The sequence below is a fragment of the Accipiter gentilis genome, chromosome 5 (genome assembly GCF_929443795.1).
Source record: "Accipiter gentilis chromosome 5, bAccGen1.1, whole genome shotgun sequence".
Taxonomy (NCBI): Eukaryota; Metazoa; Chordata; class Aves; order Accipitriformes; family Accipitridae; genus Astur; species Astur gentilis.
The window spans coordinates 22622019-22641269 of NC_064884.1; the positions used below are offsets into that span (position 1 = coordinate 22622019).

The 19251-nt window shown below is 35.9% G+C and overlaps 1 protein-coding gene across 4 annotated transcripts in view; it reads left to right on the plus strand.

The window, feature by feature from the left end:
• Positions 1 to 19251, plus strand: part of LAMA2 (laminin subunit alpha 2) — a 383544-nt gene that overhangs the window by 318255 nt on the left and 46038 nt on the right. For all 4 annotated transcript variants that reach the window (XM_049800395.1, XM_049800397.1, XM_049800396.1 and 1 more), the window contains exons 42-47: positions 1672 to 1788; positions 5152 to 5334; positions 8066 to 8220; positions 9850 to 9993; positions 10911 to 11044; positions 15556 to 15715. In XM_049800395.1, coding sequence (XP_049656352.1) covers positions 1672 to 1788; positions 5152 to 5334; positions 8066 to 8220; positions 9850 to 9993; positions 10911 to 11044; positions 15556 to 15715 — 893 coding nt within the window. The remainder of the gene's footprint in view (positions 1 to 1671; positions 1789 to 5151; positions 5335 to 8065; positions 8221 to 9849; positions 9994 to 10910; positions 11045 to 15555; positions 15716 to 19251) is intronic.

Consider the following 19251-nt stretch of genomic DNA (forward strand, 5'->3'; position numbering starts at 1 on the left):
TCCTGCAGTTCTGTTTGTTGCTCTAATTTAAATAAAGCAAACAGATTTCTTCCTGAATGACATTTCAAAGGGCCTAATAACAAAAGTATGATCCTCATTTAAATTCCTTCTGCTATTTCAGCCTTGCTGTAGTCTTGGAAAAATTAATGACTTTTTGTAGGTAGTATACATTTTTTGGGATTTTTCTCTTTACAAATTGCTTCTTGCACATCTAGTTTTAAGAAACCTTACTTTTTTAGGATTTGTGGAACTTGAACCACAATCCCTCATTTTAATCTATTACTCTTTTTATTCTCTCACAAAGGGCTTACAGCCCTGGTGCTGTTGGAGATGTTGGAGTACCAATGACATATCTAAATATTGTCCCTTAGTAAAAAGAGATGCTTTTTGGTTTTGACAAGTATGTGACTGTAATTCACCAAGAAACCCCATCTCTGTTATAGTTTCCTATCCCAGTATCTACTTGGATAAGTATCCAAAATCTAGGTGTTTATTTTCAATAACCTGTCACATTTCTGAAGGTCACAGTCATACGTTGTGTCCTGAACTCCTTTTCTACAAATTATTCTCCTCTTCCTGCTGAATCACAGTGATGTTGAATTAGTTTCCCAGTAGGGCGTGCCTGTAAGATAAGAAATTACCAGCTGTCTGTTCCAGAGTTCCATATTGATACAAAGAAATGATGAAAAATGCCCCCTAAGATAGTAGTTTAAGCATTAACTACTATTTTCTGTACCAAACTTTACTTCCAAAATTTGAAATAATGTCCATTTAAATAGCCGTAAAGCTTAGTTGGAATCTCACTTTTTAGAGTTTGAAAAATTATTGCTATGCTGGATACTGTTCAAAAAACCGCCATAATTTTTATTCAAAGCGACTGCTGAAGAATAGGAACTTACCTGTAAAGGACAACATCAGTTTCATCTGTAATGTACAGAATATGACACACTTGTGCCTTTGATTTGTACTAGTTCTTCGATTTGAACAAATCCTTAGCTTTGAGTTTTGTTTACTAAATGGGCTTTTTCCAAAAAAATTTAGTATGTTTATTTCATAATAACCTGTTGTTAGTGTATTCTCCTCATATTGATGATCAGTGCTAGGGTGATATCATGTGTTTTTCTCAGATGTTATGTCAACATCAGTTATCTTTAAGAAAATCCAACAGAACTGGGCTCTGGCCAGTCTAATTGCAACAGTAAGCTGACCTAATCAATCTTGCCTCTTTCACACTGTGTTCAACTCATTCAACCCAGACAACCACCTTAAGAGGAAAATTTCAGTAGTAGCTTAATCTAGGAATCAAAACTATGACTAAAAATCACACTTGTTGAATCTATCAGTGGGTCATTGTGTGAGTTTGCATAAATCATACCATCTGTGATGATTGTCTTTTTTTCTTTCCTCTGTACACCTTAGGAAAACCTTTGATAAATATACAACAGTACAAGGAACTCAAGCAGTTAGATACCATGGAAATAGGGAACTTAAAGAAACAGAAGAAGATTATCAGTGAACCCTACAACCAGTTTTACTGGACTTCCTTATTTACACAGTATAATATCTTAATGATAAATGGCTTGTTGGTTATTATGTATTTTAAATTATGTTCAAAGAAAGGATAGTGGAAACAAAGAGTTAAAGCTTCTGTACTATGTGCATTTTTTATAGAAAAGGGGGATAATCTGGACAACATGCAGAACAGGCTGAAAGATGCTGATGAGAAGAATTCCATTCTCCTGAGAGCTTTGAATGAAACCTTAGGAAAGATGTCAGCCATTCCTAATGGTAAGCTGGAAAAGTGCCACAATACTTGACTCATCCCTGCTCTTTTGTTTCATTTTCCATCACTTAACATCTGTCTGATTAATCTTTGCCTGTGCCCACTTTGACTGTTGGCCGCTGTAATAAGACAAAGATGAGAAATGTGAGAGAGAGAACTGAACTAAAAACAGTTACATGGTATGTTTCTATTTTGGCAGGGTAAAAGGTACCATGTTTCTGCAGTTTGCAAAAGGTCTCAGAAAGAAAAGGACTATGATATCAGGAATTATGGTATAATCTGAGACAAATAGTCTTTTCTTTAGGCATGAAAAGTCTTTCTATGAACTGTTCAATGAACCATTATAATTTAACCAGTATAATTTAACCGAAGAAGAATAAAGATTTACTGACTTTACAGAAAAAGCAGGATGAAATTTGCTGGGTTTTGTCTTACCTTTCTGCCACATTCTCATTGATTTATTTTGCAGTATCATTTCCAGTCACCGTTTGGTGTTGTATATCTTTTTTAGACTGTAATTTGCTTAGAACTGGAACAGGCTTTCCTCAATGAACTCTGAAGTGCTATGCACATTTTGAATTCTATATAGCCAAAAAAAAATTTTAATTCTGTAATACTCATTAAAACCACGAAGTTCGAGGATGTTAACTACTTTGTGTTGTGATAGCGAGAGGCAGGGAGCTACAACATAGTTTCATTATAATGGACAGTGATAAAGTGAATGTTTGTTTTAGAAAATAAAAAGGTTTTTATGAATGTAATCTGCTATGACTCTTGTCTCCAAGGAGCACTTTATAAACTGAAGATATGCCTTAAGAAAAGTCTCTAAAAAAAATCCATATTCTGTCTGATTTGTGATGGTCTGGAAGGTTCAGACTGCTTGTAAAAACTTGGCATGAAAAACAATTTACTATTCATCTTGCACGTTTTTGTTGCTTTAAGATTCCAGATAACCAAAAAGTTTTGGTTTAGATTTAGTTATCCTTGAAATCAGGCATTCACAAAAATTTGTTTTAATGTGTCATGCTCATCTTATGCCACTTCCTGGGTTTTGGCCACAGGTATTAACATGACTGTTTCTCTTCTTGTGCACAGATAGATTACTCAGTCAAACAAAATGGACCTCTAAGGCCAGTTGACCTTATGACATGGACTGCTAAATACGAAACAAATAAAAGAAATACGAAATATGCAACCATTAGCAATGTAATAAACTCTTGTCAGATTAAAGTTACAGGGTACTTGCTCTTGGGTCAAGGACACTCATAAAAACAAGCGTATGTCTATTAAGAATGAAATTCAGAGCAAATAAATGGCATGACTAAGAAAATGCAGTAAATTAATTGTCCAACAGGGAAATAAAGAGTGAGGATGGGGGAGGAAATGACCCAGTCATATATCTTGTTCTTCAAGGGTTCGAGAAAGCAGAGAATAGCCTAAACTAATAATTCTTGTGTCCATGCTATACTAATAGCCAGATAAAAGCAGAAAGATTCAAAATGGGATAGACAGGTAGACCACCTTAGGACAAGAACCTACATGTGAATGGATGGCATAATTTAAAGTGTGGCTGAAAATAAATATAATTTGTATGACCAATAGAGGGAAGGAACACAGCAACTCCAGCTTTCACTGTGGCAGAAAAGTACATGACCACTAATAATGGCCTCAAAAAGAGATGCTTAGATATGATGAAAAAAAGAAAAGTGAAAAAAGGCAATCAGAGCTCTCTATTCTTTCACTTGTCAGTACTGATGTTGATAATGGTTTATTAAAGGTTCAGTTGTACTTTTAAGGTGCTATTTTATTTTGGGGCTTTTCAGAGTCAAAACTTCAGAAATAAGGGTGGAGTTGTTTGGAGCACAGGTATAATACATCTTTACTCAAGAAAGTAAAAAGGGCCATGTAACTCTCCAGTGTGCAGGACAAACCCACCAATTCTCTATAGCTTTAGGAAGCATCATGTGCTCCACACCACAGGCTTGATCACATTGGATGTTCCACAGAAGGAGAAGGACCTGCCTAGGAGACTATTTAGAAAACTGTGCTGTTGATCCCTTGAAATGGAGAAAATGTCCGTGTTTCCTGTGTCTTCACACAGTCATAGAATCAGGAATGTTCAATCTGCTTCAAGCAGATGTTGGTATAAACTAACTCATATCAACTGCCTCTTAGAAATTGAAAGAAAACACAACCACCTGTGCCTTCCCCACTACTGCAATCCAGTCTGTTAACTTCAGGGACTATCACAGGAAGCCCCAGTCAGTATGACAAGTGGCACTATCTACATGGTTGTTTCAGAGATGTCCAAACTTCTTAGCTGCACTCTAAAATTCTCATATGACTGAGGGACACGAGGATACCTTGGAGAACACAAGGGGAAAGCGATTCCAAGAACAGTTTCACAGGAGGCAGATGGCAAAACAGGTTCCTGCAGGCCCCATGACTCCACTGTGATGTGGCGGTAGAGTGGGAGTTCACATGGGTTCCCTCGCAAGCTGGAGTGTCCACTGCGACATTTTCTGCTTGCTCACTTCCTCCCACCTGTGAGAATGCAGAAAATTTGGCAGCTCCCTAGCCCAGCACAACCTGTGCTGATGGCTCATCATGTGTTGTAATCCCAGCATGGCAACACCACCTGAGCTGCATGATAAATTTTAAAGCAATCTGATTTACTAACACAGGATTTGAATAAATACCTACTAGAATACCTAGCTGCCTGTTTATCATTTATCAATAGCAGAATCAAAAACATTCCAGACTTGAATGTTTTCACCCCAAAGATAGAACATTCATTTCCATTTTGCAGGCAGAAAGGCGGGGCAGCATTAGGCTAATTGTTTTTGCTCAAGGTCACCAAGGATGTCTATGTGATTAACTCAGTCAATGGACCCTTGGTCTCCTGATTCACAAGATTATTTGTCACAATTTCAGCTGAAATACATGGAGTTAGGTTTCTGTACTCCATACATCAGAACATTGAAAGTCCTATTTCTATTGTAAATATCAAATATTATATCTGACACTTGATCAGAGGTTAACCAGTGAGTCAACAGCAACTTTCAGTACACAAGAAAATTGCACAAAAATTTACTTAATAAAAATTATTTGTCCTTTACCTACAAACAGGGCTGGAGCATTTTTTCTTCCTCAGGTGCGTTTGATGTCTCAAAAAAGACATAAAGGGCCAGATTCTGCAATCCACACTTACAACTAGTAATATCTTACTACATGTGAAGTAGGAGGTCCCAAAGAACTACACAACACAATTTAAGATGGTACAATTTTGACCAAACTTTATTCTTAAGATGTGTGAGGGAAACTTCTGTACTCTAGGCAATCATTTCCTTATCCTTTTCTACCTACAGATACAGCTATAAAGGTACAGGCAGCCAAAGACAAAGCAAGACAAGCCAATGATACTGCAAATGATGTCCTGGCCCAGATTAAAGACCTCAACCAGAATCTCCTGGGTTTGAGAAACAACTACAGCAAACTTGCAGATGACGTGGCAAAAACAAATGCTGTTGTGAAGGACCCTATCAAGAACAGTAAGATCTTTTTTGGATTGTTTGGTGGTGGGTTTTTTCAGTTTGTTGCTTTCATTTCACATCTCCAAACGAAACAGAGACACTCCAGAATTTCACTCACATAGCATTACTACAGCATGTTAGGATAAAAGGAATCTCTATCACCTCTATTTTCTGGACTTTATGTATAAAAAGAATTTTAAATCCTAAGGACTGCTGCTAGTAGTTGGGGAAAAAAGCTAATGACAGCAGGATGAACATGTAGTGGATAGATTTGTTCCATGGACTGCTTTTTAAAGTATTCAGGAGGTGAATAATCAAAGATTCTGACTGGCAATTCACCCCTTGATTCAAGCAAAATTCCACACACTAACCCTGTCTTCAGTCAGTCAGATAATCAGTTCTGGGAGAAATGCATTACTTCTTTCATATACATTACTACTTTTGGTAGAACGCTGAAAACACTTAAAAAGAAAGAGAAAAAGGAGATTCTGGAAATGCTTTTTATATGTTTTGGGTTTGGGTTTTTGTTGGTTTTTTTTTACAGTGAATTCTGTTATCAAATGTGACAATTGCTTTAGCATTTTCACTTTGTTTATGATGGATAAAATGGAATTCTGAATTACAACATGTTTTATGGGAGATTACTAGAACATATCATATCAGAGTATACATCCAGGGCTGACCACAAAAACAGAGTGTCTTTATAAAATTACTGAAGGACTAATTTCCCAGCTAACCTGGCCTCCCTCGATTGTGTCAGCTTGATGAAGCTGGGCACTTAGAAATATCCAGTTTAGCAGGCTGTCATTCTCATTCTATGGACAAATATCCTCTTCAAATTGTAGCTGTACCAGTGAAAGAGGTTAATCCCAATGGCTGTTTGTCACTGCCTGCCTATTGCAAGTTCCTGATCCCTCATCAACTGAGATACATGTGTGAGCCCCAGGTATAATCCCCATCAGGCAGACTGATCCATACTAGTTTAGACAATATGAAAAGTAGTTATTGATTGAAATAGTGTGGTTAGATTACGGCAGGTTATGGAACAAGCAGATCTATGAGGTAATAACCTCTGGCAGGGTAGCGATAAACAAATGAGAAGTGGCCTAAAAGCAGTAATTTCTTGGTACTGCTGGATCTAGACTAGGCCATCTGTCCCAGCCCAAGTATTCTAAAACTGTGTATACCTTAGCATTTTAGTTGAGATTAGGAGTGATAATTTAGAAGTGATTCTCTTAATTGTCCCCAGTGACCATTATTTTGTTCACATCAAGGAGTGGTCTTAACACCTGCAAACTCTTTCATGTCAGATAAAGCATAACTGGAAGATGTTCTGCAGAAGTACACTTTTACTGCTCTCCAACTGCTAATGGATATTTAGATTACAGGATGAGATTAAAGTAAATGCAGAGTAAACCACTCCAAATATATATAGTGAGTGTGTTGGCACTCATGACTACATGCTAAAGTAGACATAGCCTCTCTTGTATGTCAAAATTCAGGGCCTGAATTCTCATTATGTAGATGTGCAATATATAAAAGGTAATAAGTTTTTTCTAGACTAATCCTGTCCCTTAATTTACTTTACATTTATGTTTAGATCTTCAAAACATTTTCTTACGTTATCTTCTGGTTTTTGTCTTTTGTCTCCATATCTTGCCTACAGAAATCAGTACGTATGTTTTCTTTCTTGCTGCTTTTATTGTGCCTTTTCCAGTAAACGATGATTCACTGCTTCCCACCAAAGCTTCTGCATGGTGCTCTACATTTCACATTCATTGAAATAGTTAAATAGTTACTTTTTGAAGGCTCTGAGATAAAGTGAATTGGTAACTAGTTTCACTTACATGAAACCTTAAGAAGCATCTTGAAGGTTTGGTATTAGTGTCTGGGTGACTATTTGAAACTAGCTATGCAGACTTTCATGCTTTATCTAGGTATTATTAATAATGATAATAATAATAATAATAATAATAATAATAATAAATTCTTCTGGTAAATGCAGGTTTGCCCCTTTCAGTCTCATCCACACAAACTCATACTCTCATGCTAGCCAAGTGTTGCAATCCTTAGATCTGCTGATAAACTGTCAGAGGGCATTGTTTACTGATAGTATGTTAAGAGGCAACAAAGTAATCTGAAACTTAAAAAGAAAGAAAAAATGTCCTTGTGAAATTATTAAGTTCACCTGAGAAAAAGAAAATATTTGCAGTTTACTGCCACTGGTTTTTAATCTGCTTTCAGTACACATCCAGAATTTTAAACTTGTGACCAGAATAAAGCTTTTTTCTAATTGTGACCATTATAGTTAATTCAAGAACTAACTTCAAGTTAATTCTAACCCTGTTTCAGAAATTACTAATGGAAACTAACCTGTTTTCATTAATCTAGAAGTTTACTTCAAAATTGGAATTTAAAAAAAAAAAGAAAGTAAATATTTTATTCATAAGTGTATTTTGCTACAGGAAGTGTTTTCCATTAGTATTATCCTGACCTGAAGCATAGTTACTGCTTCAAAATCCTGCTTTAACACCTGCATTTGCTACTATTGCTACTTTAATTTGACTCTAAATATTCTTAAATTATCTTGTTTCTGTTCAGGTAGTTTCTGGTCTGTGTGTACTTCCTAGTAGCATATACAATCACCTGAGTATTGTGTATGCAGAATTTTCTTGGATTTTATTATTGCAATGTACAATTACTCTCTGACACTATTCTCTAAAACTCTGCCTTGTTCTTTCTTATGAAGTTGCTGATGCAGATTCCAGTATTAAAACCCTAGAAAAGGAAGCAGATCGCCTGCTAGATAAAATCAAGCCAATCAAAGAACTTCAGGATAACTTAGGGAAAAACATTTCTCAGATAAAAGAGCTGATAAACCAAGCTCGGAAGCAAGCCAATTCGGTAAGCCTTCTTTCTCAGTAAGATGACCTTTTGAGTATTGATGGGATTTTATTTTCTACTTTTCTATTTCTTTTCCACAGGGTGAATCCTTTCTAATTTAAACACATGCAAAGAGAGCAAATAATGGAGTATAATTTCTCAGATAAAAAGAAAATATTCTGATGATTTTCATCCTGTGTCTTGTTTCTTCATTTAAAACATGCCCTTGTTAAATTGATAACATCTGTAGGAATGTATCTGGAAAGGTTATTATTTAAGAAGTATTGTGGATGATAATACAGCAGAAGAGTCCAAGATCATTGATTTTTTTTGTGAAAATTAAAGTGTGGGGTTTTGCCTCAGCACTGATACTAACCCCCTGATTTCATTTCATAGAACTTACATTACCTGAGAATGGCACCATCTCGAACTCACTGAAATTACTGAGTGTATTTGCTTTTCCCATATTCCCAACTTTCTTTGTCCAGTAGCAGTTCTGAGGACTCAAAGTTGAGTTAAGAATATATTTCTAGTCCATTTAAAGGGTTTGGAGTCCATTCCCCTGACTGAGTAATACTCTTAACTCGAGGATCAGGTGCTTAATAGTAAGGTTATTCAGCTTGTGACCTAATGTAGCAAAGGAAAAAAAAAAACCTCTTGAAGATTGTACTTAAGAAAACTTCCTGACAAATGGTTGAAAAAAAAAACCCAAACCAACCAAGAATACAGAACAATAGGATCCTGGGAAAGGAGTGTATTCCATATACTCGATGAAATTTACACACAATAGAAAGACAGGCTACAGTGATGATATGGTTTTGTTACATTCATCTTCTGTCTGAAGGTTTTGAAGTTCAGCATTTCTGAGATAGGGAAATTGTGAGTTTGGTCATATGATGGGTCTCCTTTTTGACAAGGTTTGCCCTAAGCATAAGGTGATACCATTATGTACATCTACTCTAATACATAAACATCTCTAGCTGGAATTGAAATACCATTGTACTGTCATTATGTCTATGCTGGCATCATGAAAGCAAACAGTATACTGTTTTTATCTGTGCTCAGAGCCTGAAGAAACTAGCACACATATCCAAATGCACATGTCACTTGGCTGTGAAAATGAAACTTAGTTAGAAATACCAAGTCCGTTAGGGGCTATGTAAAAGCAGTGATAGACACAACTGTTGGTTTAAAAATAATTGTTAAAAGGTGTCTTAAATTGGCATAATCAAAGATATTACAAGGGAAAAATAGATCATCCTGTTTACCCAATAGCAATGTGCTGTGATCCCTCCAGGAGTGCTGCTTATTTTCCTGGCTGCACGTTCTACTGCTAGAATTCCACTGCTGTTTGCATTAGACCAGTATATCTTCTAGCTATTTTTAATCCATACAATTCATCCTTTCAAATGTGAATGCCAGAAAGAGCTTTTATTTCCTTTCAATAAACAACATGAGAAAGAAAATTCCATTTCTACCTCCTGTGCATATCCAAGCAACTCCCTGGTGCATGTAACACAGAAATGGGAAGGAAGAAAAAAAGAGTATAATATTCTTATAATTATTTGGAAGCATCTAAAGTTATTTCTGGAATAATAAGCAGTAAACTGAATTCTTTCTGCTATGCTTTTTTTTTTTTTTTTTTTGAAGATCAAAGTGTCCGTGTCCTCTGGAGGCAATTGTATTCGCACATACAGACCAGAAATAAAGAAGGGAACATACAACACCGTCATTGTCAATGTGAAGACTGTAGTTGCTGACAATCTGCTTTTTTACCTTGGAAGTGCCAAGTTTGTAAGTCTGTCTCCTGCTTTTCATGTCAGGGTTGCTCGAGCAAATCAGACTACTGACAAATACAGAAAATGAAAAAGGTTTTTTTTCCCTCCTAGATGCTTCAAAGCAGTAGTAGAGGGCCTAAGATAATCTAGACATTTACTGCCTTTGTAATTAATATAGGGACTCCTAAAATATGACCAGCAAATATTTTTTATATTTTTTTATTTTAACTAGATATGAAATGGGAGACTTGTACATGGACTACGTAAGAGCTTTAAAATGCACAGTGCAACCAGGGTAATTTTGGGGTTGGTTGTGGGTTTTCCCCTGGGAATGAAATAGCTAATCATCTTGCATCTGTCAAAGCTCCTAATTATTGTAATTTTAAGTCAAGACTACAATTCCAAGCATAATAATGATGAATTATTCCGTTTTGCATGAGCCCTATATCAGACAGACTTCTAGAATAATCAATAATAATTCAGTAAATGGGAAAAGTGTTCTATTTCTAGCATTTTGAACTATATATCTTATTTACCTAATACAAAATTAAGAGGCTAGATTGCATCATGTATTAGTCTAGAATCCTGATATCTTTCTGCCATCCAATGGATGTTTTGCAAACAATGTTACTCTGAGTTAAATTCTTCTCTTGATGGCTATAATATTAACATTTCTGTCAGTCTAGCAGCCATTTACCATGTATCACTGACAGAAGTCATTTGCCATCTTTGGCTTAAGATTCCTTGTTTGAACCAACAAAGGCAGGAAAAAAAGCATCTTATTTTAGATCATTGTGAGAAATTATATTCATACTTTACTGTCTATATATGGTTTTCTGATGCCTCATCAGACCTTCTGAAATGTGGAGTGTTCTGGAAAACTTCCTTTAATTAAAGTATGAGACTGTTTCTATTTTCATATTTTACATGTAGACTGACTTTTTGGCCATAGAGATGCGCAAAGGCAAGGTGAGCTTCCTGTGGGATGTGGGATCTGGTGTTGGACGGGTAGAGTATCCAGATCTGACCATTGACGATGGGTTTTGGTACCGGATTGAAGCCTCTAGGCAAGTATATATTTCACTTCCAAGATTTGGTTCTTAAAGAAAAAATGACTAAATCTAACAAGTTCTGCTTCTAATCTACTGTCCTCAAGTTGGCATACCTCAGGTTTACATGGTTTGCTATGTTTGAAACATCAACTTTTTTAAAAACAGATAATGTCATAAATATTGAGAAATTCTAGTCTGGTTTAATGAAAGCTTTTGAACCTACATCCAATAGTACCAAAAGTGTATATGCTACAATTACTATTGAAATGTGAATTGTGCTGTGTCACAAATCTATTTTCATCACATATTTCCCCTCTAGCATCAACAATCTATGACTGCTTATATTCTCTTCTGTTTACCTATCACTCTATCAATTCTCTTCTTCAACTAGCTTCCTTTTAAAATCAGTTACAGGTTTTGGCACTCAGACAGATAACTACTATTCTTTTCTCCTTGAATTTCAAAGAGGAGCAGCTTTTCTGAATTTCTGGTCTTGATACAGTACTGCAAATGAATGGTCTGTCATACAACAGTATCTTGATTCTTACTCAAAATGCCATTACCATAGGCAGAATGTCTCTTCAAACTGGAAATACAGTTTATGAAACCTCAAGGATGAAATATTCTGGAACGTTAAACTATACTTTGTAATTTGAGATCAGCTGTTGAATGCTTCGAAACTTTAGAAATATAGATACCTTAATATTCAAATTTCACATTTGTTAGTTGGAGCTTATATTTCTATTCAAATAGCAAACACATGACACAGTAATTACCGTGTAAAGATTACATAACTTTATATCCTTTATCCTCTACTTCTGAACACATCTTAGTAATTTAGGTAATATTGCAAGTTGATATGAAGCTAAGTAATTCCTCCTGGATCATTACAGTTAATTTCACATAATATTAAACATAGAACCAATAACATAGTCAGAAAATGTGAGAAAGAAGGAGAAAGAAAACAAAGCATTCTAATTCCGGTTACATCCATAGCTCTCAGAGGAGGAAATGGCATCCAGTTTAAATAATTTAGTGAAATCACAGAAATCAGCCATTCAGAACAGAGAATTAAATGAAATTATGGCACCATCTCCAGAAGATGGCTTAATGAAACCTTATTGCTAGGAAAAAACAAACTTGGGTACCATACAAATTGTTGAAATCTTCACCAGTTCATATTATGCATACTAAACCAGCTTCATGACACAGTAATGCCAGACTTTCACTTGCAAGAAAGCTGCTTCAGCAGAATATGGAATCAGGACATGGTATAAAAATTCACACATTCTACAAAAGCACATTGCCTATTAAGCTGGTTGTTCTGGATATATAGGGTGTGCATGCCATTAGTTTTGAACAAACTGCTGGATCAGCAATTTAGAACAATTACAGCTGCAGAAATCTGAAGTACAGAGCAGTGTTTGGGAGAATTAGATTGCACAGATACTAGTTGGATTTGTGGGATTAAGATGAAGAGCTCGGGACTGATTTTGCATTCTTAATGGAGACTTCATAAATCACGTACCCTATTGAAGATTCTTCAACTTTGAACATTTTAGTCCATTTGATAACTCTCCCCGGACTCCCTTCATAAGCCGTTGGAGAATTTTACTCATTTCACTCCCTTACCTTTGTTCTCCAAATTTCTGCTCAGTTCCAGCCACAGATTTTTTTCAGCAACCTGACAGAGCTGCCTGAACATCTGGAGCAGGGCATCCATTTAGAATGGGGACATAAGATGAAATTCTGGCCTTGCTGAATTTTGCCATTGATTTCAGTGGTGAGAGGCATTGACACACAATAATAATGATGTGGTCAGTTTAAAGGTTGATAGCAGTTCTTTATCAAGGATCCCAAAGGCCTTAAAAAGAGGAGATGCAATGGCACAGAGGTTGTGAAATTCTCAGGGTCACTCAGCATACTGAATGAATATGAAAAAAATGACTGTTGAGTAATGATCAGAGATGTTCAGTTCAGTTAATGTTTGCACCAAATTTTCAGTTTGTTAAGACTAAAATGATAATTACTGCATCTGTTTTCCAGGGACACTTTTAATTTTCATCACCTTTTTATTTAAAGCATACTAATACTTTGCATTTTATTGTATATGCAGAGGTTATAATGGAAGTAATTTTTTTTAATGGAACTGAAGTAAAATTTGTTTATTCCTATAGGAATTCCTAAAGGAATTCCCTATACTCTGATTGTACTGGAATTTAACAAATGTCACTTACAGAGTTACTTACCTGCTTACAGAGGCAAATCTGATTGGCATCAAGAGCTGCAATCAAAGTATCAATTAACAAAGGAAAGCCTGGTGTAACAGTATGTGACAAAATGATTCAAAGCAGATTTGCAACATGCAAACAATGTCAATTTTGTGAAACAGCCAAAGAGATGACAGAATATTTTTGAGACTCCCTAGATCAGTGAAACAATGTCACTTGACTGCAGCGGGCCCAGTTAGGAGCAGGATCTGATTAGTTGTGATTTTAATAAAATGTGATTTAAGTATTACCATTGTTTTAATTGTTAATGACAGAGTTTAAGCAGCATCCTTCCTTTGAGGACAAAGAACGCTTGAATCACAAGTTCACTTTAGACACATCCAGCCCAGCTCAGCAAGAATTCAGTCTTAAACTACTGTGAGAAATCTAAGCCATGAAGATTTCCAATGAAGATTTTCTGTGCTCTGAAGGGGTCAAGGAGCAGAGGTTTCTAAATGATATCTTGTAATCTAATGTTGATGACTTGCAAAAGTCATCTCATTTACATAATGCATCCCCTAAAGAGCAAACCCCGCATGCATGGCATTATGTGAATTTTTCAGATGATCAGCCAGACAATGCTGGTGCATCTTGTGTAATCCTCCAGTTTTGCAGAACTGACTATCACTAGAACAATATCTTCTAACCTGATGACTTGTCACACACAGGATAGCAATGTCTTTTTGCTGTCAATTTAGCCAAGTTCTTTCTTCAAGCTCAATTGTCCTCCCTAAATAAGAGAGAATTATTTATGGAAGGGGCTCCATTGTTAACATTTCAGCCTGTTTCAAGATGAAAGAAATCTGTGCTATTTGTGACATATTAGACACCCAAAAAAGTGTCAGTCTGTTCAGTGGCTTCTGCATTATTGCACTTAGACGTTTTTAAACTGGAATCTTGATTACACCACAATATAGATTGAAAGTGCCAATGACTTTCTTTCAGAGAGCATCAAACTTAAGCATTTTAAAAGAAAGCCTTTAGCAACTGTTAGTGTTTTGACAATTACTACATTGAGAACTTTTATGCTTTAAAGGACTTCACATAAATAAACCTGAAAAAAAGTGAAAACTTGGAATTTCTGCTGCTTAGAAAGCTGTCTACTTATCATTCAGTTGATTTTGGAATAAAAGGTAAATTATTGTCATTAAAAGGAAATAAAAAAGAAATCCTTAGAAAAATGTGGATGGCTTTCACCCACTTCTTTAAAATGATTTGGACATCATGTTCGTATACCCCAGATGTCACTTAGGAGATTCCCTAGGAAACTGAATCCCATCCATGTGTTTTCCAGAGCTGCCAGATAAAGGTATGGGTGGGTAATTGAAGAGCTCCAGTGGTTTTTTTTGCAAATATGTATTTTTCACACTGAAAGTCTTGAGATCCCTGACTACAAAGGAGGCAAGATGGCATAGATCTACAAAGGTATTCCCCATTGATGGGAAACCCTCAATATTACTTTGTAACTCTGCTTCATATTTCAGGAGAAATTTATCAAAACTGAAATGTCTCAACTAATTTTTTTTTCCTTTTTTTTTTATTTAAGTGGCTTTTTTCCAGTTCTATGTTATTTCATAAGAAAACTTTCAACTAATTCTGGGTTTTGGGTAATAGTTTCTAAGCCAAAGAACGAAAAATACTTTTTAGACATAAAATGCATAGTCTTATAGGATTTTTCCACCCTCTAGAGCCCTGGTCCAGGAAACTTTCTAGATCCAGGAATTCTGTAAATACAGGATAGCAATGTCTTCATTTAGCTTATTCAGTAGCCTAAGTTATGCAGTCTTCCTTGCTGTGCTCTAAATGTATATTCTTCAAGTAAAGCTTTATTTAACATAAATGACAGTTCTTCCTGAAAGGTATGCTTTTAACTTTTAGTTTGCTTGTTATTTCAATACTCCAAGCCCATCTTTTTTTTCTAATTAGACAAAAAGGAATTTTGCATCTTTCCATGCAGCATAGTTCAGAATTTTAGAAAAAAAAAAAAGCAACTTCTTTGTTTTAGTCAATGAAAGTTCCACTTCATCTGTACAGTGAATTTTCTTCAAAAAGGACATTGAGGTGAGAAAAAATACTGGTTCTGTGATCATGTCTTTAACTTACGCAGGCATAAGAGTATTCATTTGTATCAAAATGGAACATAATCAAATCAGTAATACATGCCTCTATTAAAAGATGCCATCTAAAATAGACTTTTCCTATGTTTGGTTTAACTACTGACTCTGTATGCTTAAATTATTTTGTTAAAATCTCCAGGACTGGGAAAAATGGCACAATATCAGTGCGAGCTCTGGATGGTCCTAAAGCCAGCATTGTGCCAGCCACATTCAGTGCTGTCTCCCCACCTGGATATACCATTCTGGATGTAGATGCTAATGCCGTGCTGTTTGTCGGTGGTTTAACTGAAAAAATAAAGGTAATGTCTTGTCCGGTGCTAGTATATTAACTGGCTGTTTATGTAAAAATTGTCGTTATTGCTTACAGCAGAAATAGTAAACTTTAATATGCTGGCATCATTCTAGTAGGTGCTTTAGTAGCAAATAGTACACCTGCACTCTTGGAAGATTATTGGGATTTGCCTAGACACGTAGGTGCACAGACCTGAAGTTTCTCTGCCCATGCTGTTAACTTCTAATCAGAAGCCTGGTGGCTGGCTGTATTGATGCAGCATTTAGCCCAAACAACTAATTCCTGCTGGATAGCTGGGTGCTTTACCTTGGACATACTGCTGCCCCAACAGGCTTTCAGCATCATTGTGACAGGAGCTCATTTCTGTTTCCATACATTCCTGGTCTCTTAACAAAGTATATAACAATATATATTCCTTTGCATTCAGTTTTTTTCTTTGTCATGGACCTGCAGTATCACTTCCTCCTTTGCAGTCTACTTTTGGTGGTTTTGCTTTATTTTCTTCATTTTTATTCCTGTTTTCGCCCCTGTACTACCCTTCTTTTTAACTGCTACCTGCATCAAATCCCTGATCTATTTTCTCTTCTTTTTGCCTGTTCATTTTTCTGATGACTGCTTCTACACTGCTTAACTTAATGGGAATGAACAGAAAATTTATGTCAAATAGAACAGATGGAAATCTTTCAGCAAAAAAAGTTCTCCACTAAGTACTAATTAGCATATATTTTCTAGTGGCATTCATTACAAAACAATTTAAATGAACTATTTTGTTCCTGATCAATATTTTGATTTTTAACATTAACATTACAAAAAAATCCTCATTTGGCATGAAAAAACTCCTAACATTTAGACTTTCCCAAACAGTGAACTCAAAGAACTTTTTTTTACACTAAAGCTTGTATACATCCTCAAGTGCTGAAATAGCACAATATTTATGGTCCAGCTTTCTAGTTTTTAGAAAGTTCAACTTTCTAGATGGTTCTGATTTGGGAATATATGGATAGACATATTCCTTAAATTCCTTTCTTACAGAGAATAGGGTGTGTGCATATTTCTAGAGAGACAAAGACAAAGTCAGAGGATACAAGAGGAATAGAGAATGTAGATCCCACTTGCTTGAAATTGGTGTCTTGAAGTCCAGCTTTAGCTTCAAAGATATCCATGTGTTTTGGAGCACCGTCAGGTAACTTCATTTTAGAACTTGATCATGGCTTCTGCACACACAAAAAAAGCAATTCTGAGCAGACTTGCACAATTACCAGCTAACTTAACTGAGATACAGCTGACTTTGACAAGCATTCAGAGGAACAGGAAAAAAATTCATAAGATTTTTGGCTAGGAAATTGCAAGTCAGTCCATATTAGTAGAGCTCAGATCCACTCTATCTGAAATGGATCCACAAAAAATCATGAACATTTTCAAGTTCTAAAGATGCAGATGCAATGAATCTTGACATTTCTTGTTGAACTTCAAGAGTGTAAATAACTGCCATGCATTTTCTTTTACATAATTTGACTTCATATGGGAAATAGGCAAAGAAGTCAATTGAAGAATTTCTTGGAGAATTACATATTAGAAAAAACAGCCTTTCTGTCACCTTTTTCTATGTTCTCCTTACAGCCTTAAACAGAGGTTCTTGTTAGCTCTCTACCTTCCAGCTTTCTATCTAGAGGCAACTAAAGGTGTTTGCTTTCTTCTGTTAGCCCTAAACAAGAACCTTCAAAATATATTTCTAAGATTAATAAATCATCAGTTGCTGAAAGTGGCTCTGTGCTGCAGATTAGTGACCCTTACAAAACCAGAATGGCCTCACTGACTTTCTGTATTCTGTCCCTTTGATCTGTTTTTTCAAAGGGAATGGAATTAAACTGGGGAGAGGTGCTTTATCTCCCACACCTAACTTACTTCTCAGTTTTCTTTCATTCATGGTTTTTGCTATGCCGGATAACTTTTAGTTTCTACTGTTGTTTACACCAGTAACAAATATTAATTGCATTGGCATTATGTCCTGTTTTTTACTTGCCATAATAACGCAGTGGAATACACACTCCACTCGGCTGAATCAGGACTAGTCAGTGCTTGCAGTGATGCGTAGCTATTCAGCCTAGTCAGTGCTTGCAGTGATGCGTAGCTACAATGACCAAAGGCCGTAACACATGAGTCCATAGAGGCTGCAGGGCATCTATGTGTCTTCCTGCCTCACTAAAATGCTTAACTGTCAGAGTCTGACTGCAGGCTTGGGAAGACAGGCTGGCTCAGGTAACAATCATAAGTGCCAGAACTATGGTTAAATGAATAATTTAATTGCTCTGCATTTAGAAAAGCACTCAAGAGTCTGGTTTATACAACATTTAAATTTCATTGACTCAGTTGAGACCCTAGAAAATGTGCGGTCAGGTGTTTTTTTGCTTGTTGCCTTTGGGTGATCCCCTGAAGGGGTCATGAAACTTCAACCTCAAGTGCCAGCCTAAACCCAAACCTTATTTTAATTTTATTTTAGATTTCACTTTTGACTTATCAGAAGACAAGTGGGTCAAGTAATGAAACACAGTAATACCGTTTATATTTGTACAGCTCTAGAGCATCAAACCTCCCAGACCAGAGCTTTCACCTGAAATCTACTTCGAAAAAAAATATTCTTTACATTAAGAATCCAGAGAATCAAAGATGAAACAGAAATTCAGCAACAGCTGTTCTGTGCCACAGCATAAAGTAGTCTTATGCCTAGTCCTAATTTGCACAGCAAAGCTGTCACATTAGACTAATAAAAACATATGTTTTACTTAATATTTTATTGTTAAATAAAGAGCTCTCAGTATTATAGTTTGATGGTAGAAAAAGTGAGGCAAAGGTGTAAAGAGAGATCATATGTACTATTTGAGTAACCAGGCCCCAAAGCTGGTACCTACTGCTCCAATAAAAAAATGTCACCACTCCTAACAAAGGTCATCTCACTTATGTTGTACTGTCAGAGGAAAAATTAGTTTGAATTTTAAAATATTTAGTATTATATCCACTGCTTTTACTTGGTGTTTATTGGTAGTAGTATTTATTTGGGGTATTTCTTTAGTATTTAAATATTTAAATACTAACAGTATTTGAATAATATTTAGTCAAGAAGAATTACTTAACAATGAAGCTTCATGAAGTGTGTATTTATGAAAAAGTTAGAGATTTAGCAGAATCTCTAGAGGGAAAAGGGTTCAAGGCTCTTGACATTTCAGGGTAAACAAAAGGACCTAGAACACAGTAACATTTAGATCTGAATCCTTTCCTGGATGTTCTTCTTTTTTCCTTTAGTTAGATACAGTGAGGCAGAGATGGGTAGTGAGCACAATTCAGCATGTACGACAGTTGTAGGGTCAAGTATGAGGTGTGATGCTGAACCAGAACAGGAATTGTGGATGCTGCGAAAGTCTGATGCCAGAACAGCCATTTTCAACCACAGCAAGATTTCTCCAGATATTTTCTGGACAATTCTCCATATTTTAATCTTAGTCAGGAAAACCTTCCTGAATTATTCTTTTTTTTTCTCTAGGTAAA